Source organism: Pleuronectes platessa, chromosome 19 (genome assembly GCF_947347685.1).
Source record: "Pleuronectes platessa chromosome 19, fPlePla1.1, whole genome shotgun sequence".
Classification (NCBI taxonomy): domain Eukaryota; kingdom Metazoa; phylum Chordata; class Actinopteri; order Pleuronectiformes; family Pleuronectidae; genus Pleuronectes; species Pleuronectes platessa.
Window position 1 is genome coordinate 12026215 of NC_070644.1, and position 23401 is coordinate 12049615.

Below are 23401 nucleotides of genomic sequence, written 5' to 3' on the forward strand. Positions count from 1 at the left end.
TTTCCGCAGGGGCTTTCTGTTTTTCAGCCGGCCGATGACCACCACAAAATGTTGCCAAATTCTTGCCCCCTTATATTTTGTGTGACAGAAGTGGTGGCTGTTTGAAGGGGTATTTTTTGTTCACTCTTTTTCCAGAAGCTTCCCCCGATATTTCCAAACAACCGGACCCTTTTTTGTTTTTACAGTGTATTGTCATTTCCTTGACTAAGCTTCATCTCTTCCTTCTGAAATCAGTCTGCTCTCTTGTCTTTTGCTAAACCGGAACCTGACTAGCATTTACTGATGAAGATGGACACTGCATGACGCACAGACATACACAACACACACACACACGCAGCTTCAAGTCACAAGCTCAGTAGGAAACAAGCAGAGAGGAAGACAGATGTAAATGAAACAATGTAAAAGCCAAAGGGTTTAGATGGTTAGAAATGTTTTGGAAGCTTGGAAAAACTTTTTAGAGCCTGAAAACTGAACCTAGATTACCGTACTATCCCTAAAAGACAGAGGCTTGTGCTGCAGGGACACAAACACATCCTGGACCCTTTGGTTGAACATGTTTTTCACCCAGAGGAGGTTTAGTTAATAGGTTAGTATTTTTCTCATTATGAGGTTGTTAGCTGAGGAATTCAGTTCAGTCTTTTTTGATTTTATGAGTTTGCTTTATTTAGTTTTTATGGTGACAACTTTTAACTCATATACATGATGTCACTATAGATGCATCCATAAGTACACGCTATATAAAACACTATGTACATGTCATACTGTGCATGTACATATATGTTATACTTGTAATGGACCAGTCTTGGAATGTGAAATTGTTAAAGTAATATTTTTAGTTTTCTTCTTAAAATGGCAGAACTATTTGTTTTGGAAATACTGACATATAAAAGATGGCACAGGCGATTCAGCAATAAGTTATCTATAAGATAAATGATGTCAGATACATAGCATTGTTTTCCTAATATGAAATGTGTTTAACTGCCAAAAGCTTCACATGATATAGACACAATTTATTATCAACAGCTGCACTTTATACGTTATTGTCTCCTACCGCTTCCTGTAGCTGCAGGACTGATCTATATGTGTTATGTTCACGACACGTTGTAAAGCACAGATCGGTAAGACAGCAGCAACCCAGATGGCCCAGACACGCTGTAAACACAGTCCTTCTATCTACCGGCACCAGGGATGTAAGGTAAGGAGACATATCTAGGATGAGCCATCATATGACCATGGTGAGGATGAGGAGGACGAAGAAGATGATGAAAGTGCAGTCCACCACCAGCCTGCGGTACCTGGCTTCCGGGGTTGATGGGCGCCAGGATGATGTAGTTGTCTCCGTTGGAGGCCTTGACCCTGGTACCCTTCAGCGTGGCAGTGTGCGGGTGGTGGAGGTGTCGCGGCTTCCCGTCCAGCTCCTCGTCGGACCCCCCCTGGGCCCCCCACGCGAGGGTCCCCATGCCTAGGCCGCTGCTGTTTCCGGCGTCGGAGCCGTTGACCAGCAGCCTGCGGGCGGCGGTGGCACGGTGGTGAGCGGGGAGAGGCGGCACGGCGGGCGGGGTTTTATCTGGCACACGCCTGCGGGTGGGGGGCGAGGGGGTGTCATAGTTTGAGGTGGAGGGCTTGTAGGAGGGCCGGTGGATAAGGCCCTCAAAATTAGGTTTAGCTGAGGGACCAGTGCGCCACACCACCACCTTGATTTCATTGGTGCTGTTTCTGCACAGAGAAAGAAAGATAATGTTTAATAAAATCTGGAGGAGTGGATATGATACGTATATATTTTCATATATGTGAAACAACATAATGAGAAGAAGAATAACAATATACAAATTTAATAACTTAAATTATGTTGATGACTCCTAACCTGAACTCACTGTAAAATGAATAATGTCTCTCAGTCAATTGGATAATCATTACTGATCGCTCGTCCTGAGTCCTGGATAAGCCGTTCATTCTCTCAAACAATTAGGTGCTAATTGACCCGTAATCCTCTGGTGTATTGGGGTTGGCTATTACCTGATCGCGTGGGCTAAATCCACACACTTCCACTGCTCCACTGGTTGCCCATTCAGCTGCAGGAGAGTGTCCAAATGTTGCAGACCTGCCTGATCTGCTGGACCCCCTGCCAGAGTGAAGAGACAGAAAAAAACTGTTATTACTTTCATATCTTTTAAGCACCTCTCATGCCATCCATGGCTATAATTTACTTTATTTGTTATACTTCGAGGTAAAGAATTGCAAGTTACTGTACACATGAAACAATAAGATAATAATTTAAGGTAAGATACACCCGATACGGGCATGAAACAGTTTTGAATCTCTCCACAAGGACTGAAACCATGAGATCAGCTCAAGATTCAGCATCTCCTTCAAACACATGGCTGCAGGGTGAACCACTGTAAACATGGGAGCTTCACAGCCGGGCTCCTTATTAACTGCTACACCCTGCTGACTGAGTCAGACTTAATGCTAATGCCCAAAGCTAAAACCAGAAGTTACAAAAAATATATAAAAAACATTACCCACAGGTGGTGAATGAAACTTTCATGATGTACGAGGTTGCATGCATCAGATTACATACTTTGCTCAATCAATGTAAAAACAAGAGCAGCATTCAGTGTAAAATAAACTATTTCCAGATTGTTTACACAGTCTAGTAACTTTAAATTGGAAAAGTGGGGGAAAGATCAATAATTGGTTCATGTCATCAAAATTCAAAGTAAAAATCACTTTTTAGAGGCCCTGTGAATCAAAATGAATCATAGCCAACAACATTACCATGTTTGGCAAAGCAGTTTTGTTTTGGCTTCTTTTAAATTAAGAAATGTAGGATTTGGGTGTTGGTGCTAGAACAAAAATTTGTAACGAGAAACACTGAAGAAAAGTTAAAGTGAGCTTGTTTTGTCTTTTAAAGGTATTACGGCCCAACGACATGAAAGACCTCAAAGAAGCCTCTCTCTTGAAAGACAGATCCCAGGAGGCAGACATGTGCATGCAAACTCGCCTGGATCAACAGCCTGTACCCTCACTGGGGAATCTGAGCAGATGGTGAAGCCATAGCCATCCTTTCCTCGAAGGATGGTCACCTGCAGAACACACACACACAGTTATTTTATTAAACATAGATACAATCTCATTGTCTCTCCCACTACCTGAGAAACCAAAAGTAACATGCTGGCAAAAAGAGAAATAAATTCCCTTCCTACGGGATGATGAAGTCGATTTTTTATTCCGCCGTCTACTTCCTGTTTAAACTGTCATAAAAGAATCCACGTGAAATCAGTGAGCTGAATTAATGTGAAAAACAACTCTGATAGATGAAAGGTATTCTGTGTTCTGTAGTGTGGGAAGAATTTCATATACACACTCTACCGCAAGCAGATTACTTACATCTCTTAGAAACAGAAAGTCTTTCACACAAAAACATTCATTTAAACATTATAGACACATTTTTAATCTGTCATAGACAACAGTTATTGTTATAGAGAAATATAAAACCTACTCTTTTGTATGCAAACGTGAGTTATACAACATGCAGCTGCCTCTTGAAACACACTTATATATAGAGATTCCACACACTGGCCCACAGCAAGTAACCTTGTATACTAAAACATTCATTTAAAATAATTTCATATCAAGTATTGTATGAGTCGTCATTAAAAATCAGTTTATAATCCATTGTCAGAATATTGTTTTAAACATAGAAGCAAGAAGCTTCCCACAGCAGAGTAAAGATTGTCATGTATTGCATCTCTGCCTTATGTCAGAATGTATTTCTAGTGTTTTAATCCAATTCTTTATTTTCCAAAATAACAGGTTTGGACAGATTTTGCTGGAATCAATTCATCTAATCCAATCAGCAATGCATCAATTTGCCAAATCTCAACATCATGGCAGAAAGACGCAGTGTTTGTCTTCTCAAATGTACCAGATCAACACACAGAGCACACACACGGACACACACAGATAAAGCTGATCTCTCTTTCCCATTGTGTTTCTCTCTCTTTGACCCCCCCCAACATCGTCATTCAGTACCTGTGCTCGAAAGTTTGAGCCAAAGTCAACAAGGTTCCATCCAAAACATTTCACTTTCCAACCTTATCTGCTGACAACCACGGCTCCGAACACACACGCATCCCTGCCATCTCCATTTCTTTTTCTGGCACAGGAAAACTACGAGTATATCCTGCTAAATTACAAAGTCTACCCATGAGCAAGATGCAGCACACGGAGAAATGAAAGGGATTATTCAGGGGCCTGAAGCTCATGATGACCCTAAAATGTCGGGGACGATTGTGATCTCTTATAGTCCACTGCTTTTGTGTGCCCCATGTCACTGTTTGGGGCGACATTTTCTTTTTTTAAACCACATTTCTACACTCTTCATGTGCCCTTTTTTGTTTATATTTCCATCTACATCCAAACTGACACTGTTGAAAATATAATGGTCATGCTACAGAGAAAGAAAACTGGATTTAATACCTGTCGTCCAAAGAGAAATTGCTGCGGTCATCTGTTTTTATCTCCATGTACGACATGTTTCGGAAACTTAATCTGCTCTTCAGATTAAATCAGTGTCTTTGTGATTTTTCTGCAATATAGGTCATTAATCCAGTCTCCTCCATATTTGTGGTTGGGATATGAGCCAAAGGCTTTTTATGACACTGATGTATGTTCAAGAGTTTGGTTTTGACCATTTGATGATAGAAAAAAACGACTGACAGCTGAGGCTAACTCGTGATTTGTGGAGCGTGTGCCGACAGGACCTCAGCTAAATCATATGATCGCAACTATGATCTGTGATGCTTGCTATTGTTATGATAAGAGCTTTGACCTTGTTCGTCTGAGGCTGAACACACACACACGCGCATGCACACGCACACTCAACCCTTAATTCATACCTGTAGCAAAAATAAGTACAGACAGTATTATACTTTCTAAACCTGTGGCCGTGCTCTGCTTTGATATTTTTGCATTAAGAGCAGACTGGGTTTAAACTAATCATCCTTGAGTCTGGCTGTGTGACAAAACCAAAGAGAGAGAAAATTATGACACGTACAGAAAATGAGAGTGAAAGAAGAGATGAAAAACGAGAAATGGGGATAAAACAAAAAAAGATGGATTAAACAGTGGTGAGAGAGGGTGATGGTGAGAGAGCAGATGAAAAAGACAAATAGTGGAACAGATGGTATTAAAAAAATAACCTTTCTGTAGAATTGCGACCAGTCACAGAACGTTTTGTAGGATCATCTTGCAATTGAAGAAAATTGAAAAAATATGAAAATTAACTATGCTGAGAGAGAGAAAGAGAGAGCGAGCGCGAGAGAGAGATCTATATATCCATCTTTTTTAACAGAGGAGGTTTCAGACGTGGTGTTCCTTTTCAAGAAGAACTCTCTGAACTGTCTAATATCGCCTGATTCCTCCAAACTCCAGAGCTTTTACAGCATTAATTCAATTTGGGAGCTTTGTGAAGTCCAACCACTCGAGCTCCCTCTGGTCTGCCAGAGGGAAGCAGCACCAGCCGCCCGGTTTCCTACTTCAACAATAAAACAGAGCGATTATTCTCAAGAAAAAAAAGAGAAGAGAACAATAGAATAATATAATAGAAATTTGTAAGAATGTTCTTTAAGTGACTTTTTTTTTGTATTAACATCCTCAAGACAAATTTCTAAAGGAAAAAGGAAAGATAAAGGAATGGGAACAGTTCTCAGGATGAATTAAATAAGGTGGGGCTTCTTGATAAATCTATGATTAAATCAAAGGGCATGTGGAAAATGAAAATACACTAAAACTCAAAAAATATGAACTTTCTTGCAACCCAAAGGGGGAAACCTGCGTGTGTGTATGAGTTCATGTGCGTGTGACCGAGCTTTCCCGTTTTTCCACATTCATGCCTCAGTGCGCCACCATCCTCTCAGACATGACCGCATGAAGCCGGGAGCAAAAACATAAATCCTGCCGGTCTCCTCCTGCTCCGGAGGATTTCAGTAGACATCTTGTCTGCCTTCCAACAGAGCAGCAGAGATAACATTCACCGCCAACAGGTGCGCATACAACTAACTAACATCTACCAAGTGCACACATTGGATCAACTGTACTGTGTGTGGTGAGACAATGTTATCTAAGTCAGTATGTTGAGTGACTAAGACAGCACGCCCAACACTGCAGTCACACACATGGAAGTGAAGTGTCATGCTGCATTTTGGTCACGTTAGCCCAGTGTTACAAATATTCTCTCTGATTCACTGCTGCATTCTTTGTTTATTTTTTTTAATTCTCTTATAGTGTTAATACGCTGTTCCACCCCTGTGTCAAGTTTGGTTTCCTATTCTTTAAATGTGCCTTTCAGATGTGCAGGATGTGGCACCGCTTCACGCCACAGCAAATATTTGTCTGGTCTCTCTCTCCGTCAGCACCCTTCTGTCTTAACGAGTAGGATAAATAATGTAAAGGACAGAGAGAGAGCGAGAGAGAGCTGCTCTTCACCTCTCAGGAACCATATCCTCCAAATCTCCTTCGTTTCGCTTACAGGCTGTTGTTCCTTTCCTGGACGTGTTGGACACGCAGCTGAAAGTGCATTTCTCTCCCACTCAGCAATGGCAAAATATTTGGAAGTGACAGTACGCAAACAGTGATATTACCATTTAAATCTTTTATGTGGAGCCCTTTCTGCTTTTGCCTTTTATAAATTATGGAATACAATTTATCTTCTGGCAATTAATTATGAAAGCAGACCGCAGAGATTGGAACTTTCAAAGCTGTAATTTATTCTTCCAGTCTCTCTCTCTCTCTCCAAATCAGTGATTGATACCGTGCACTCGACACGCGTTTTCTCTTTTTCTATCTTCCCCTCTCTGAAAAACACACACCTGTGGCAGCCTACATCCGATGCACAGGTGGCACAGCCCGTGGATGGTGTGCAGGACACCTCCACCTCCTCCTCTCCCTCCTTCTCCAGGGTTTAAGTCCGCAGCTAGCACGCACACACTGCGACGGTGACTTTCCACCTGGCCGCCCCCTCTGCAGCCCGAGTATCTCCACAGCCTCCTCTGTGCGGGCGAGTGTGTTCTCCTCGGGCTGTGCTCCATCGGCTGGGAGCACTTCAGGGTGTTATGGATCATCTCAGCAGTGACGGCAGCCAAAAAAAAGAGCGGCTGGAGTGGCAGTGCAGTCCAGCAGTAGATGATTGCTGATAGCAATATTGTTTCCCACTCTGCTGGAAAACAGGAATCTGTCGAGTATAACAAAAATGGTCCTTGGAGACGTTTTTCAGCCAAACTGGCCGTCGCTCCGCATCAGCTTTCTTCAAATGAGTCTAGATTTATTTTCCTGGTGGCAGCCCTCTGCGAACTGAACTCCAGCTGCACTCTTGTCCATTCAAGGCTTGTTTGCAACAACTCCAGTCATTAATGCATATTCCTGTGTGCAAGTTTCTACATCTGTACCCATCATTTTAACCGCAGCTTCACGTATCCCTCGTGACTTCTTTTGAAAGTGAAGTTCAATGATTCCTTCCTTTAGGTTTTCATTCTTCTCCCCTCTTCTTGCATTGGCCCTGTCCTGCAAGACAGCGTCCAGCTTCTTGATCTGCGGCCTGAACGCTTGCAGTAGCGCCTGAGATCAGCTGTGTGAGAGTGTGCGGCGGTGGTGGCGGCGTCATGTAGGCGAGACTGGCGCTGGCTCAGCCTGCTCGGGCCACAGTGTAGCTCCTGGCTGGGGCACTCATGGGAACTCTTCAACTGCAGAAGAATAGGAGGAAGTGCCTCCCACCACCGACACCCCCCCATCCCCTCTACACACATACACATGCACACATGCACTTGTGCATACCTCGCCACCGCAGAGCCAGGACAACTTTGTGTGCCTGCTCCCGATAAGGCCAGTTTACTTCCTGAGTCCACACTATGAGGTTGGGAGATGTGCTTTAGCTCTCCGTCTTTGACAAATATGCACTGTAGTGACTAATATAGGTGGCACAAGTGTGACGTGTATGAATTAGAGTGAGCGAGACAGGAGTTTTATTAGGAATGGTCGAGCAAACAGGAGTGTGAAAACCATTGAAAGTGGATTTTAACGATTAGGAAAATGTATAAAAACTTTTTATTACCACATTTACCAAAAACTTATGATAGAAGTATTGTTGAGAGCACATAAAAACACACACACACATATAAATCTAAATTACCACCTCATCAGACCTTTTCCCACCTCAGCTCCCACGCTCCACGTCCAGACATTATGCTTGTTTGTTATGTTTTCGACTTCCATATTTCCTCCGCTTTTCCTGTCCGCTGCTCCCCCTCAGCGCTCTAACCACACGGTACGGAAATTCACAGGTCTGTGAACTCGGGACAGTCCCCCCTCCTTCTCCTCCTCCTCTTCCACTTGTCCAAACATTATTTTTGTTGTCAATATGTGTACGCCTGGGAAAGGGGTGGTAATCTGCTTAAAAATAACAACACCTCAGCGGCAGTGCAGGAAAAAGCTAGTTAAATTATGGCTCAAACAGTGGCCAGTCTAACCCCTAGCAACTCCCATTGATGCCCAGCTGGCCTCTCCTTTTTTTTTACTGTTTAGGTGCCTGGCTCATGGAATGACAGATGGACAGAGAAGTGACAGAGGACGAGAGGGGTGAACGAGGAGCGACGCTGCACTAGTCTCTACAATGCGAATAAAGTGGCAGAAAAGGCCGTTGTCTTAAGATCCCTTCATGCAAGTAGTAATGGCAGCTTTTCCCTGTTTGCCTTTTCAAAAGGGTGAGGGTTACCCGTCAAGCACACAAAAAACACTTTCTCTCCCATTCACGCTGCGCTGTTCACCTCTAAATAGGCAGAAGGACGGATTAGAGGGGGAGAAGAAAGGGAAAGAAGAAAGCATGTCTTGGGGAGAGGAGTGAAAGAAGAGTTTGTAAAGCTCGTCTAGGAGCCAGACGAGGCCAGTCAGTTGGTTAGTTATGTGGGATCTCGCTGCATCTCCCTGTCGGCCTCCCTCGCTCTTTCTGACCGGAATAAAGAGCTATCAAAGGAGGAGGCGTCTTTTACGCCAATGAACACACAAGTTGGGTCTAAGGCCAAGTTCAGGGTCGCAGCTCAAGTTGCACTCAAAATACAAACGTTGGAAGACAAAGACATAGATTCATAACGAGGGTACAGCAACAGACAAAGGCTAAGCTTCCACAGATTAGTTAAGATTAATTAGAGTATTAGTTTAAATCAAATCAATTCATCTTTGAAATGCATAATTAGTGAACATCAACACACTTCACAAACGAATGACAAACTATACACAGAAATAAGAAAAGAAAGTATAAAAAGTAATGAGTGGATAAATAAATTCATCAAAATATGGAGTTAAAACTAAAATGTGGATGCAAAATATAAAAGTAAAATCAAAGCAGAATATACAGCTGTGAGAGCAACACTCTAAAGATCCTGGAGGCACGGCTATGCTAAGAGTGATCATGCTCATAACGACTGAGGAAGATATATTCACAATGTTTGTCATCCTAGTTTAACATATTAAAATTTGATGGTTTGTTTTGCAGTTATTTGATTATTATCCATTAACCAGGGGGACATGAATGTCTAAACAGAGTGTACATAAAGAAGGAGAAGATGACTGCTCCATAAAAGTGAAGCCAAAGCGTTTCAATCGCCCCCTGGTGGCTGGCTGCGATGGAAGTTCTAAATTCCTCATTTAAAGTAGTACTCATCACACCTATGTTTGTCCAAGTGTTAATTTTCCAAGTTAGTTTGGTTTTAATTAGTTATTTGATGCTATAGAATCGGGGTAAACGTCATGATTGATGGCTGAGATTGAGGGTGTTTACTGTCAGGACGTCCCTACACTCCACCATCCCACAGATTCTGGATCTGAATTCCCACAAGATGGCAGAGTTCATAACCGGGAAATTTAGGTATTATTTCTTGATGGTGGGACAGAGTTATATACAGTTCACAGTCTATACTTACTTTAACGGCTGCATCTATTATTGAGTGGTAGATGTACTGCATTCTCGTGTGAAAAGGATGAACATCTGTAAAAAATATCCTGATAGCAATCCGGCAAAGAATCCGTACCAAAGTGAGCAATGGGCTGATTTCCAACACACCTACACTACCATCTCTAAAGCCATAGAGGTAAGAAATCTCAACCTGAGTAAGACATATGTCTTTAGCCTTTTATTCACTCAGATACACACACACTGGCAGTACTTTGAATGCACTTTTTCGGTTTCAGGGTCTAGACATATGGACTCTTGTATCTGGCTTTAACTCTCCAATGAAAAGAAGATTAGCAGAGGTTATAAGGATCGGCATGCACATGGCCTGCATCTAGAAAGAACAGCGTTAGGGACAGCTAGGGCCCTGGGCCTAAAATACTCACAAAAGAAAACATCCCGGCAATAAAAGTAGCCAGTCTTCATTTATTCTGAGACACCGGCCAGAAAATCCAACCTCACTGTCCTGTTTTTAGTTTGCCTCTCCCTTCCTTCCCATCTTTCCCGTCAGACACGAGTGTCAGAACCATTTTCTCAGAGATGGTTTAGGAGCTAATGCTAGCTGACAAGCAAAGTGATGCAGGGGGACATGTAACCCAGGGCGCGACTATTGTTAATATTCATGAACTCTGTGCTCCTTGCCAATGACACGAGCAGGTTTTTTTTCCTTTGCCTCTGAGCAGATGAAATGTTGTGGTGGCGCATGTCAGATTTATCATCTGTAGTTCAGAAGAGCATTGTCATGATAAGAGTCATTATAGTTTCAGCTGATTCTTGTCCAAGACAGGATATGCGGATATGTAGATGAATAATAACATTTAAATGAATGCAGAAATGAATAGTTTAATACATAAATAAATTAAGAAATAAATTCAGTTTGCGATGAAAAGGGCCTTTTCTGTATTCATTCAATTTGTAATTTTTTGGTAAAAATTTCTGTGATAACCTTTATTATCTTAATTTGGACAAGATCATTGAACCTATACATAAATAATATATATGTCTATCAAAGGGCTTTAGTTGTACTAAAGTTCTATACAAAGGGAATTACACTGGAGATTTCACTGACAAATTCTCCAAATATCGGGCGAGATTAATTAACAGTGGTCAATATTTTTCCCATCACAAAATTTCACCCCCCATGACTGTGGCTAGTGTTTATCCCAAATGCCAACAATCCCCTGTTCCTTATCTTTAAAAGCAAACCATGGTAACGCCAGATCTTTTTAATATATTGAAAAGACATGGAGCTTGCAGTGAGTCACACAAAGCAAACTAACAGAGCTCATTCGGTGTGACACTTTTAAAGCACATTTTATCCCAAACTTGATGTAATTATCTTAGCTCAAAAGAACAATGATTTTAAGTAAAAAATGCAGAAGAAAGTTGAAAAAGTGGAGACGGCGAATGGAGGAAAATCTTCTTGAAATAGCCTTGTGGTCTTTCTGAGGGACATTCCTTTGTGGATATGAAGTATTATCTTCACCGACATCTGAAGTGTCCAAAGCCTTAAATGAGCCCAGTGTAAATCAACGAAATTATTCATGTGTAAGGCCATCATCAAACACTGAAATGTTTGAGTAGGTAAAGAGTGGGCAGTTAATGATACCACAGGGCTCTTTGTGCCGCATGGGTGATGGCCATGGGGTGACAGAGAGAGAAAAAAGAGAGGGAAAAGCAGCAGGAGGAGGAGGAGGAGGGGGAGGCCACTATGGTGAAGGAGGACATACGCAGCGGTCTGGAAGGGAGCGAGGACAAGGCAACAGAAAATGAGTACAGAAAAGAGAAGAAAGTCTGAAAGGTTTTCCATTCTCCCTTAATTTAGTCTGTGAATGTGCTTCTCCCCCCCCCTCCCTCAACTCTCCCCTGAGACGGTCCCACACAAACCACACAATCATCTGTTACTCTGATTCACCCGGAGATAAAGAGGAAGAGGGAGAACAAGAATTAAAGGGGAGGGAGGAAAGAGGATGGAGAGAGGAAAGGAGCATTCACGGATACACATGTAGAACTTTTTGCCATGTCGCTGCTGCTCTTCATCTCTTCACCCTCCGTATGACTTCAAAAGCCTCACAGAGGAAACAGTGCAGTTACTTTATTCTGTTAGCAATGTCAGGAATGTTATGAATCTGTTTTGCAGGAACTAAACATTTCGCTGAAGCTAAACGGAGCAAAGTGCAGCTCATCAAATACACAAATGTGTTGTGTCAGAGTAGTAACACAACTTGTATGTGATAAATTACCCCTGACTTGTGTTTCTGTGACTGTCCGATGTGTGTTACGTGTAAAGAGAGGAAGAGTGTGTGAAAGGGGAGAGTAAATGGAGCACCTCTGTCTAATCCTGTCCAGTCAGGCTTATTACTGTCGCTCCGTAAGACCACTGCTTCTCCACAGAGTTCACATCCTGGAGTGATTCAACTTTCTCAAGAAACACGGATATGTTGCAATGAGACACTGATCTGCTGCTGAATAAGCCTGAATGTCAGCCACTCCGGGCATCAAAGTCATCACCTTTCTTTAACAAGTCATTGCAAGAACTGACTTATCACCTCAACCTTGCACAAAAACTACAAAACAGACTTCCACAAAAGTTGATAAGGACTGCTTTGACATGTTCACCATTATCCACGGTAATAATGCACGGATGAAGGCATAGAAAGGGAAATGATATCTATGAGTTTGTGCAATTATGTGCAGCTAGATAGAATGTACTGGGAATTATTGGGTCTAAGCACAGTAAAGTGCCCTCTTTTTGTTGAACTCCTCACAGTTTAGTGATTTCAAACAAACCAATTCCTTTTTTGAGAGACAATTCTTAATTGAATAACATTCATGGAACCTCGGGTGTATGAAAAACAAGTCTGTGACCATGTCCACTGTAATGAAACACACAGTGTTAGTTAAATTACATTTGAATAATTAAAAGCTCTGTTCACACTTGTAATGTGAAGTATTGTTGAATTCAGTTACTATGCAAGGTACGTTGATGATCAAACCTTGAAATCTTGTTCAGGCAAAGATTGACTGTGGTGGAATTGTTCCTGTGCTACGTGACCCTGCAGGACATTCATTTCTTTTCACTGCACACAGCAGCACTGCTAGAAAAAACAACGGCAAATTGGACCCCGAAAGACTTATCAACACTTCAAATACAGAGGCTATGTAACTGATGGATTCAGCTGTTGAACGCCTGCTGGGGTCTGAACACATTAACACCTCAGAGAAATGTTTTTATAATGCGTTTATCTCTCAAAAACTCACAGAGAGCAATGGTAAAAATCCACTGTATTATTGATAACGCACCAAATCTAAGTTGTTCTCCTATTTTGCTTGTACATTTAATCTGATGCCCTAGATTGTTACCTGTTTTGCTGCATGCGTCTCCTCTGAGCAGTTTTATGATTGAAAGCTGAATGTTCTGGGCTACACTTCTGAGTGTGAATGTGAATTCTTTCTCGTTTGTGGCGAGCGTATTTGGAGCAGACTGGGGCATTTCTCTTATGGCAGACTCAGCTATGTGTGGTTGTGGTTTCCACGAAGTCTTTACTTAGGATCTGTCAGTTTGTTTTATTAGGCTCCTGTTTACACTGAAGTCTGTTTTCTGACAAAATGCCGCAGACAAAAACTTGCATTTGGCTTCAAAGCTGTCCAATACCCATCTCTTTGAGTCTTTGTATACAGTTTGCATGATATACGTAGCCTGCTCCATACCCTGGGTTTACAGACATGTGATGGATCAAAGAAAAAATAATCCATAACAGGATGATAATATATGCCCCATGAGTGCCAGCTGACTTCCCCCGGCCCAATTTTCAATAATGACAGCCCCTATCTAAACATAGCCCCCTGTCACACATACATCTGAACCTGTAAAAGTGATTTTGCTGAAGCATTAACTGTGTTGGCATCGTGTGGGAACAGAAGCCAGAGTCAATTTTCCGTGACAGTTACTTGGAAAATGTGCCAACTCGGGATCCACTAAGAAATATCCACAGCTGTGGTGTCAACAAAAACATGCAAAAAGATGCAGCATTTATAAGCAACGAGATAAGATTATCTTTGATGTGACACAAGAGGAATGGTTGAAAGACGCCGCCATTAACTATTTATTAATGTATTTGTTCCTTTTTGCGCACTTACTTTTAATACCATCTCGCTCCCACATCTGTTTTTGTCCCTCAATTCTTTTTGCTAATGGTTTGTCTGGGCAAAGTGTCTCTGAATGCCTTTAAATGTCCCATGTCTTACACATTTGCAGGGTTTCATTTGAAGGTTTGATATCCGAAAGATGTATTTGTGGTTTTAAGTAAAAAAAAAAAACTCTCACTCTCCTCGCTCTCATGTTTCTCTCTAGAGCTCAAACAAGAACATTGTGTATTGAGGTCGGCCAGGGGAGCGAGCATGGTCACAGAGTCCAAGATCATCGGGGACATCAGGGAGGTGAGTGATCGGGCAGCTGGTAGAGCAAGATGGGAACACGGTGAGTCGATTACCAGGAGAAGGGAGTTCTCTACCTTTCTGCCATGTCAAGACCACATGTAAATTTTGAATGGGATTTATTGGGAGTGCAGATGAGAGACTATAGCGGCAAACATCAAGTCGAGGTTAAGTCAGTGGATACCATCACTTAACTGAGAGGTTTGCAGTCCTGACACAGCCAAAAACATGGCTGGTTTTAAAGTATCTCATAAAACAACGTGATTGATACAACAGGGAACCTAAAACATTTAAGTAATCGTCAACCTGGGGAAGAATTGTGTTACAAAGGTTCAAAGCTTAAAGGTCATTAAACTTACTAATAATAACAAACAATTTTCCTTAACAGAGATTAATTCAAAACTTTTAAACTGTCACCAAATGTATGTATTAACCCTAGACAGACAAGGAAATCTGATAATGAGACCTTTAGAAGTTCTGTGTAAATAAAAAGAGCCATCATTCCTTTTATTATTGTTATTATATAACGCAAGAATCTTGTTTTTCAGTATCACATTAATAACAGCTTTGGTAGAGCCACTTATTTTACATGTTTAAGTATAGTCAGAAAGAAGGGATGATATATTGTTTGTGTAAAAGTTTGGTTATTCCAGTTTAAGTAAAAAAAAATAAATTATAACTTGCCTCTTGTTCGGCAAAACATTCAAATTTAAGGCTCCTATTATTTTTTTAATGAAAAGGCAAAAAGGCTTTTGGCGTCTATTAGAAAGGAAGGCCGCTCCTCATGTAGCAGTGCATTGTCTTTGACTAAAAGCCGAGATGTAAATTCTCCTGCTTTATTACTGTAGCTTAAAAGCTAGAGAGAAGGACAGTGTGAAATTCGCCGAAGAGGCAAAACACCTGCATCTAAAAGAAATGGTTGCAGCTAGCTATACAGCCTGCTTGCTAGCTTATCCAACAAGTGCATGCACTGTAGGTTGCAGCTGTTTTCTTTAATGTTTTTATCTAGACAGTTCCCAATAGAATTGGCAGCATTAGCGTGAACTCTTAAATATTCTGCTTAAATAATCATTACTTCCTCATACAGCTGTAAAATGTGTGAAAGTATCATCAGTCATCCTCCTGTGTCTCTGTTAACAGTTTAAGTGGTCTTCACATTCATTTTTAATTAATGCACGGACGCTGTACAGTCAGCAATGTGGAAATTGAGAAAAAGGACTTTAAAGATACGTCCAACTTGAAATATTACAACAAAACTAAAACCAGAAGATGTAAAGGATAAAAGGGAGAAGAAGGAGAGAACAGGAAGGATTCGTGATTTCCACAAACAGATAAGGAAAACTGGCTTCACAGCCGACTGCACATTTAACTTTTCCCCTTTCTCATGACAAACCATTATTCTGCTCCACATGTGACTCTCATGCCAGTGAGCCTTTTGACATATATTGTCTTTCAAGAAATGACATCTTGCTCCATTCACTGCTCCGAGCACAAGCACATGACTCAATTAGTTGCTATAGTTGCTGAAAATGTGTAACATGGAATTCGTGCAGTAAATGTTTCACTGAAGGCATGTTTATGCATGATGAGTTGGTTGGACATGGTTCAATGTCACGGCTCAACTACTTTGTATTATCGTATATGGGCCTATTTACTCATTATGCACACGATCAAACGTAATGAATTATAACACATAGAAGCGCAAGTGGAAATGGAAAGATATGCTCACCAAAACACTGTACAGCAATAGTATTATTAGATTAATGTCCATATACACAATTAAACTTCCCCAATATTTCAATTACTCAAGTTGACATGCACCCCCAACACACACACACAAACACACACACACATTCAGACACACACACAGAGCAGAAAAGGCAAACTTCTACATGATTCAACTTTGCACGGACACACAGAAAGTTAAAAATATTTGATTGTACTTACTGTTAAGCATTGCATATTCTCAGGCCGATTGGTCTCGGGGGCAGCACCATGGTTTGACAGCACAGCGTCTGAAATGTAGACAAAGGAATCACGGGCTGAGACAGTGCCTTTGGAGCACATTTCTCTCTGGGCCAACGCAAAACGGCTTTCTTGATGCACAAAACGAAAATCCCCAAACTGTTCTGGGAGTCCATAAAAAGTGATTCAGAAAGATAACAACGAGCAATTACGGCAGCAGCTGAGCGGAGCAGCCGTCGCTGGGCTGGTGTTCAAACTTAAGCGAGCACATAAAAAGGCAAAAAAACAGGCCAGCAGAGTCAAGGAAAATCCCGTAAGATGCGAGGATCCAACAAACTGCCCAAGAGAGGAGTGGAAGTGAGAACAAGTGAGACGGAGGGAGGGAGGGAGGGAGGGCTGAAGAAGAGAAAAGGAACTCCTCTCTCACTCTATTATCTGTCCGTCACAGGGCTCCTGGGAAGTCGCTATGGTTACAGGGACTCACGCCTCAGTGTCCTTTTAACTATTGCTCATAAAGGCAGCATTCAGCTTAGGGCTACAATGCAGATCTCCCCGTCTCCGTCTTACTGCATTCCCTTCTGTTTTTAAACGGGTTGACAGCTGTGCCTTTATACAGTATATCTTATTTCTACTTTCTACGTTCCCTTTGTCTGCACAACTTCCCACAGAACAACCCAAAGAATTCCCTGTCCAAACACAAGCACCATCCTCCTGCTGTTATTATCCTTCCACTTTCTGTACTCCTCCATCTCTGACCCATACCTCCATGACCAAAGCATGGAAATGATTTGACCCCCAGACTGTGAAACGTTATTTTCCAAACTCTGCCAACCGAGTCTGAACAGCCCCAACACAAGTGAAAGGGTGTAAGTGGATCAGTGACCTTCTATGAGCCTTGCAAATAAATGGAATAAAAACGTTTTATACACAAAAATACCTTGAAATGTTTGCATCATAGTTTAACATATATAGTTTAAATTGAAAGTGTTGCAACACTATTGTTTTAGTGCTGACTGAAGCTGACTAAAGCTTTGAGATGTCTTAGAAATCAAGTTATTCTTGTAAGTACAAGTCACAATAAAAGTACACAGGACTACACAAAGCTTGGCAGTAGAACATGCATTTTGTCCCACCAAGAAAAACAACAGCATTGGTCATTTTGCCAATGGCCAAAAAAGACCAGCAGCTGTAGTAATTCCAATCTTCACGGGAAAAAAGTAGACAACGGTGACAATTCATGGAATCCTTAACTTAACCAAATGGTTATTATTTATAACCTTGATTTGAGTCCGTGAACCTCAACAAATAACTGTTAAGAAAAGTAGTTCATCTACACATCAAATTAAAAGAAACTTAAACAAGTTTTAAATCATAGATGAATTCTATGAATTTAATAATTATAAATGTCTAATATTATTTGATTTCCTATAAAAAGAAATGTTACGTTAAAACAGGATATGTCCTACGTCACTCAACGTTAGCAGAACACCATCAGCGAGCACACGGTAAATAGTGCTGCACACACCAAGTTAGAGATCTCTTATGTTAATATGAGAGTACTGGTATCATATGAAACTGTGTCAGGACACAATAGTGTAATTTAAGTCTAGATAGTTAATGTGAAACATTGTAAGAAGCTAAAAGTTGTATGTGTCATATTCTAATGTGAATATTTTGCATCATTCAGTACAGTCCAGGCAAAACAAGCAAAGAGAAGTAAAAGAGTTTAAAATGTATACGTAGTCCACAAGTAGATTAGAAACTTAGAAACCTCCCTAGATTTGACACAGTTTCTACTTTCCACTGTGGCCCTAAAGTTTAACCCCGGAGATTAATCCCAGAGGAAAAGGTCCAATCCCATAGTTGCTGTTGCCATCGTAACCCTGGGGCTTTAAAAAAAAAGATTCTGTCACTCCAGAATCTGAAGCCTCCAGGGGTCCAGCTAAAGAGAGGGGCTAACCTGGCTGGCTTCAAGCCCAGGAGAGGAGCCTTTTGTCTGGCTAGGACATCGGTAACAGGGGGCATATGAGGGGAGCAGTTGGCAACGAGTAACATCCAGAATGACTGACGTAAAAATGGGGGAAAAGAAAGAGGAACAATAGGAGACAGACACACCGGACAGTGGGAAAAGTATACACAAGAGAAACCCGGAGTTGGGGAAAAAAAGCAATGTAGTCAGAAAAAGGGAATAAGAAAGAGAGGAACTTAAAGAAAGGCAGACAGTGGAATCAGATGGGGGGGGGGGGGGGGGCAGATAATTAAGATGTGCAAAAGGCAAGAGGAAGCTAAAGACATGTTATGGTGCTTGTCTCAATCAACCAGTCTCAGATCTGCCACAACACAAATAGTCCTCGACTCTGCCCAAATCAAACATTGCCCCACTCACTGCCCCTTTTCACCTCCTGTCACCAACAAACAAATAAACACTTGATCGAGTGAGTGGCAAAACCAAGGAGGGAGCAGACTTCCTCCTGTTCAATTTACTGAGTCTCTTCAGACCTTCAGATCAGGAGAGGATTGTTCAAACTGCTAACGCAAAGAAATAACTGTCTATAGAGGAAGTGATTGTAATGAACTGGCAATAAATATCTAAATGTGCTGTAGAAGGGATCGGGTCAACAACTAACATCTCTCTCATAATACAAATCAATAGAAATGGAAATAGCCAGAGTTATGTTCACATCTTATAGCAGCAAAAAAAAATTTAAATTTGATTCATCATGTGGACAAATGGGACCCAAATTATAAATATTTCTTTGGGCTAATAGTTATCAAGTTTTTAGTATCTTTTAGTTTTATCATTGTAATTTCATGATTCCTTGGTACTGCAGGGAGCTTATGAAGGTTCCTTTGACTGGATTTAAAGAGTTTTGATCTACCGATATATCGATGAACACATTCTCACTCGAGTCGCGGCTCCTTTTGCAAACTCTCCAGCCGTGCAGCTCTTTATGTTTGGTGAGCACAACAGTAAATCAGAAGCTCATCACCACGCTGAAAGAGAGAGTTCAGTCATGTGCCTGAGGCGATTTTGTTGGTTAATGGACAAATTGATCCTTTAGAAGAGGGGAGCGATATGGAGTGTGTGCAGCAGCCTAAAACCTCTGGATTCAGTTCAGTTCTTTTATATGTTCTCTTTGATGAGGTCGGTCATTATTGTGAACAGTGTTGCAGCTATAATTTGGGCCCAAACTGTGATGTAGACTGAAACACTGCTTGTGGTTGTACACGCATCCTGTACTACCATACTATACATTTGAAATCTTTGACCAACACGCACACAATGAAAAACAATCTCTCCTAGGTTTATGGGGATCATCTTCATCCTTCAGTAGTCCAGCAAAAGATTGGAGTGATTTCCCTCCTCCATCATATTTCAGTTGTAAAATAGTTCACATCTAATACTGGATAATGCACTAAATCCCGCAGGCCAACCGGTCAATGGTTGCGATAAAACCGTCAGTGAGCCACTTGTCCACATTTGTTGACATGTTTATTAAAACTTAAGCTGCCAATTTTCCATATCTGGGACAAAGGTCATGCCTTATACAGCTGAGCTGACTGAGAGGCACTGGGGATGCTGATCTGTTCACTATATGATTACTGAGCAACTAGCAAGAGTGTCACCCACTGACTGAAGGGTCACATCCATACAAGCGTTTACCTCCACCAAGCTCTATTTTGCCATGGCAAAGAACATTTACGGGAACTGCTACATTATTTAACGGGCTCTTCCTTGGGTCATGCCCTTATCCCTAAACTTTGATGTGAATCTGTTGAGCAGTTTTTGTGTAATCATGCTAATTAACAAACAAACAGACAAACAAAAGCAGATGAAAACTGGAGATTCAGATCTGCGCCAAAATTCAAGTGGGGTTTTTCTTTGGGTTATGCCCCACCACTCCAAAATAATTTCATGGAAATCAGTTAGTTAGGTAACAAAGACAAAAACTAAAGCAGAGGAAAACAATACTTCCCTGGAGGTGGTAACTAACAGATGGTTTTCATTCGACAGTGGAGGAAACATTATTGGATTCTATGAAACCAACTAGGCTGGATTGTTTCTGATCCCATGAACGCACATTTGTTCCACTGTGAACTGGCAGAAGTGTTGATGTGTAAGTATTTTGCTCCTGTTTAAGAGGAAGTGATCAAAACACTATTCTAAAAGGCTACAGTGATTCCAGAGAGGTTTGCAGGAGGTGGAAAAAAATAATAGGAAAATAATATGAACAACACATATCTTACATGACCTAACAGTTCTTGGACATTATCAATAAATAATGAAAAAGAAGCATTTAGATCTTACTACAAAATACTTTATATATTATTGGGGGCTCCGATATAATTTTTTTCCTCTCCTTTAATGTCATGCAAAGAAGATATCAAAAGTAGAACATAGATAAATATTGTAATACGAACGTCAAACTTCAAAATGAATGCACAGATAATTTACAATACATCCTCAGCACACGCAGTTTGATCCCTGAGAGGAATGCATTTTGAGATGCTAGAGTTCTCTGCACCTAAAGCTGAGTGCACTTCAAACGTGATACAATGGTAAATATTGAGCTTGAGAGATATTTGTGTCTGACGTGTGCAGCCATTAAACAACTGAGTCATTTACAGCACGATAACACATAGAACAGGACAATTACTGTTAAGTAACGGACAGATAAATGTTGAATACTGTTTAGTGACTGACGCATTTCAGTTCCTGTTTCTGTCTAAAGCAAATAGCCAGAATGGATTATGTCTGCGGTGTCAAAGTTTTGTTGATTGTCCCTGACACCAACAAGATCATAAATATTCCTGCACATGCATTCCCCTGAGTTCCTTCCCTTGTCTTAAGTAAACAGTGTTTTACACACACAGCATGTTTTATTAGTTATGCCCAAAGTAAACACTGAATTTGGTAAGCACTGTTTTAAGTTCGCTGCACCTGCTGCTTGGAATGCACTGCAAAAAACTCTTAAGTTAAAGGAGCTCATAAACCTTGAAACTTTGAAGACTCGTGTGAGAGAAATTGGAGCGGCTTCATACCGCACTTGTTCTTGTTTTGGTGGGAATCCGGAGCTTTAGTCCTGTTGCCTTATCTTAAGGGAACAGGGAACTTATCTTATTTGATCTGTGTTATGTGATTTTTGTGTGTCTTGTGACTGTTGACATTTTTTGTATGCTGCTGTCTTGGCCAGGCTTCCCTTGGAAAAGAGGTCATTGTATCTCAACGGGACCAACCTGGTTAAATAAAGGCAAATAAAAATAAAAATAAAATTATAGTGACACTGACAATTAAGAGGATGAAATAAGCGCCTGTTGGATCATCGTTGCAAAACCTGAAATTATTTTTAAGAATAGCGACATTTTAACTATTTATGTGCATTCAAGATAAGAAATATGAAAAAAAATTGATTTATATTATATTCCTACATGCATGCTCTGTGAGAATTATGTGTCATTCACACAGAGCTGTCAGTATGTACTGCGACACATGCTATAAATATCTGCAGAGCAGGATGGGAATATGCTTGTTATCAACATGAGTGCACCCCATTTTGGCACTCGCACTCCGACCAGTCCTGCCCACTTACCAACGGCCACTTTCTGCAGGCGCAACATGTCGAGGTTCATTGGCTGTGACCCTAACACATGGAAGTGTCCACCCACTGAACAATGTGATATTTGAAAGCTTGCAGTCGTGAGAGATTCATACTTAAGAGGTTCAGAGGTTGAGGGGTAGAGGTGCCAACATCATCTGTGGTTGTCTGAGATGGACTAGTGTTTGTGCCCCCCCCCCTCCCCATATCAACCTCAAACTTTCCAGAGGACAAAGTGTTCCTGCAGTCAATCCTCACACTTTATTTACCGTTTCCTGTCTCTGCTAAGAAGAAATTGAATGCGAACCTCAAATTTTCTGTGCAGCTCATGTTATATTTACATTATATTTCATTACAAAAGGATCTGTTAGAAAAATGTCAGACTCACCTCAAGTTTTAAGTTTTAATTTCCCCTGCTAAGCTCCGTGTGTTAGCTCTGCTGTCGCTCATGTAGATTAATTCTTCATTAAGAGAAATCTTGTGCAGAGGATGAAATCTACTTAAATATTCATTTAAATGTCTTATGACACCAATGGTCCAACCAACACTTATATTTCGTGATAAGACATCCTCTGAGGACCGTGTGGGCGTAAGTGTGCTTGACTGACACGTCTCGGTCCATTCTATTAGTTTTGTGGCACCTGTTAGGTTGAGAGACATCACACCGTGTCAGTGACAGAATCGGTCCATCTGAGTTCAATGGAGAGTGAATTCCATAATGTGTGGGAACTTTATTTTAAAATTTATTTTGAACTAAGCTTGTTCAAGTGGAGTACATCATTCAAGCAATAGACAATTTGGACAACAAATGAATTTTTCCTTTCTTTTTCCTAATTTCAGCTAATCACAAAACCAAAAGCCATTATTTACCCTGTGTTTATTATAGAATAATAGTTGACAATGTCAGAGGAGCAGAAAGTGCAACAGAGCAGCGGAGTGTAAACTACTGGGTCAAATGCTTCACTTCAGATCAAGTGGACACGACACCAGGGTCAATAATACCCCCTCAGAGAAAGCATCAGATGTATGTCATGTCAGACATACTGTACGCTCATCAACACATTGTCTCCCATAATCACACACGACCAGTGTTAACCAGAACAACTTGACAATATAGAAAACACCCCCTCCTCCGTGTCAACGGCCGAGCCTCAGACACACGCACACAAAGTTGATGGCATTGCGTAAAATCTAATCTGCTGATTTAAAGGCACAGCTTGCCATCTGGAAAGGCCTGACAGTGTTTATTTGTGTGTGTGTGTGTGTGTGTGTGTGTGTACAGTGTGTCTGGCTCCCCATTCATCCATTATGAATAGTGAAACAAGTGTGTGTATGAAGCAGATGACATACTTTTCAAGCACGAGCCCATTGGCTGTTCAGCTACTTTTCGCTTTCACGC

At 41.1% G+C, this 23401-nt stretch overlaps 1 protein-coding gene across 2 annotated transcripts in view; it reads right to left on the bottom strand.

Moving 5' to 3' along the window:
- Positions 1 to 16755, bottom strand: part of rgs3a (regulator of G protein signaling 3a) — a 100664-nt gene extending 83909 nt beyond the window's left edge. Inside the window, exons 1-4 of one of the 2 annotated variants that reach the window (XM_053447633.1) lie at positions 16388 to 16755; positions 3005 to 3086; positions 2017 to 2122; positions 1296 to 1716 (exon numbers count right to left, since the gene is read on the bottom strand). In XM_053447633.1, coding sequence (XP_053303608.1) covers positions 1296 to 1716; positions 2017 to 2122; positions 3005 to 3086; positions 16388 to 16507 — 729 coding nt within the window. In that variant the 5' untranslated portion in view covers positions 16508 to 16755. Of the gene's footprint in view, positions 1 to 1295; positions 1717 to 2016; positions 2123 to 3004; positions 3087 to 6872; positions 7711 to 16387 lie in introns of those variants that run through there. The other variant, XM_053447632.1, reaches the window with a different exon arrangement.
- Between the last annotated feature and the right edge of the window lie 6646 nt (positions 16756 to 23401).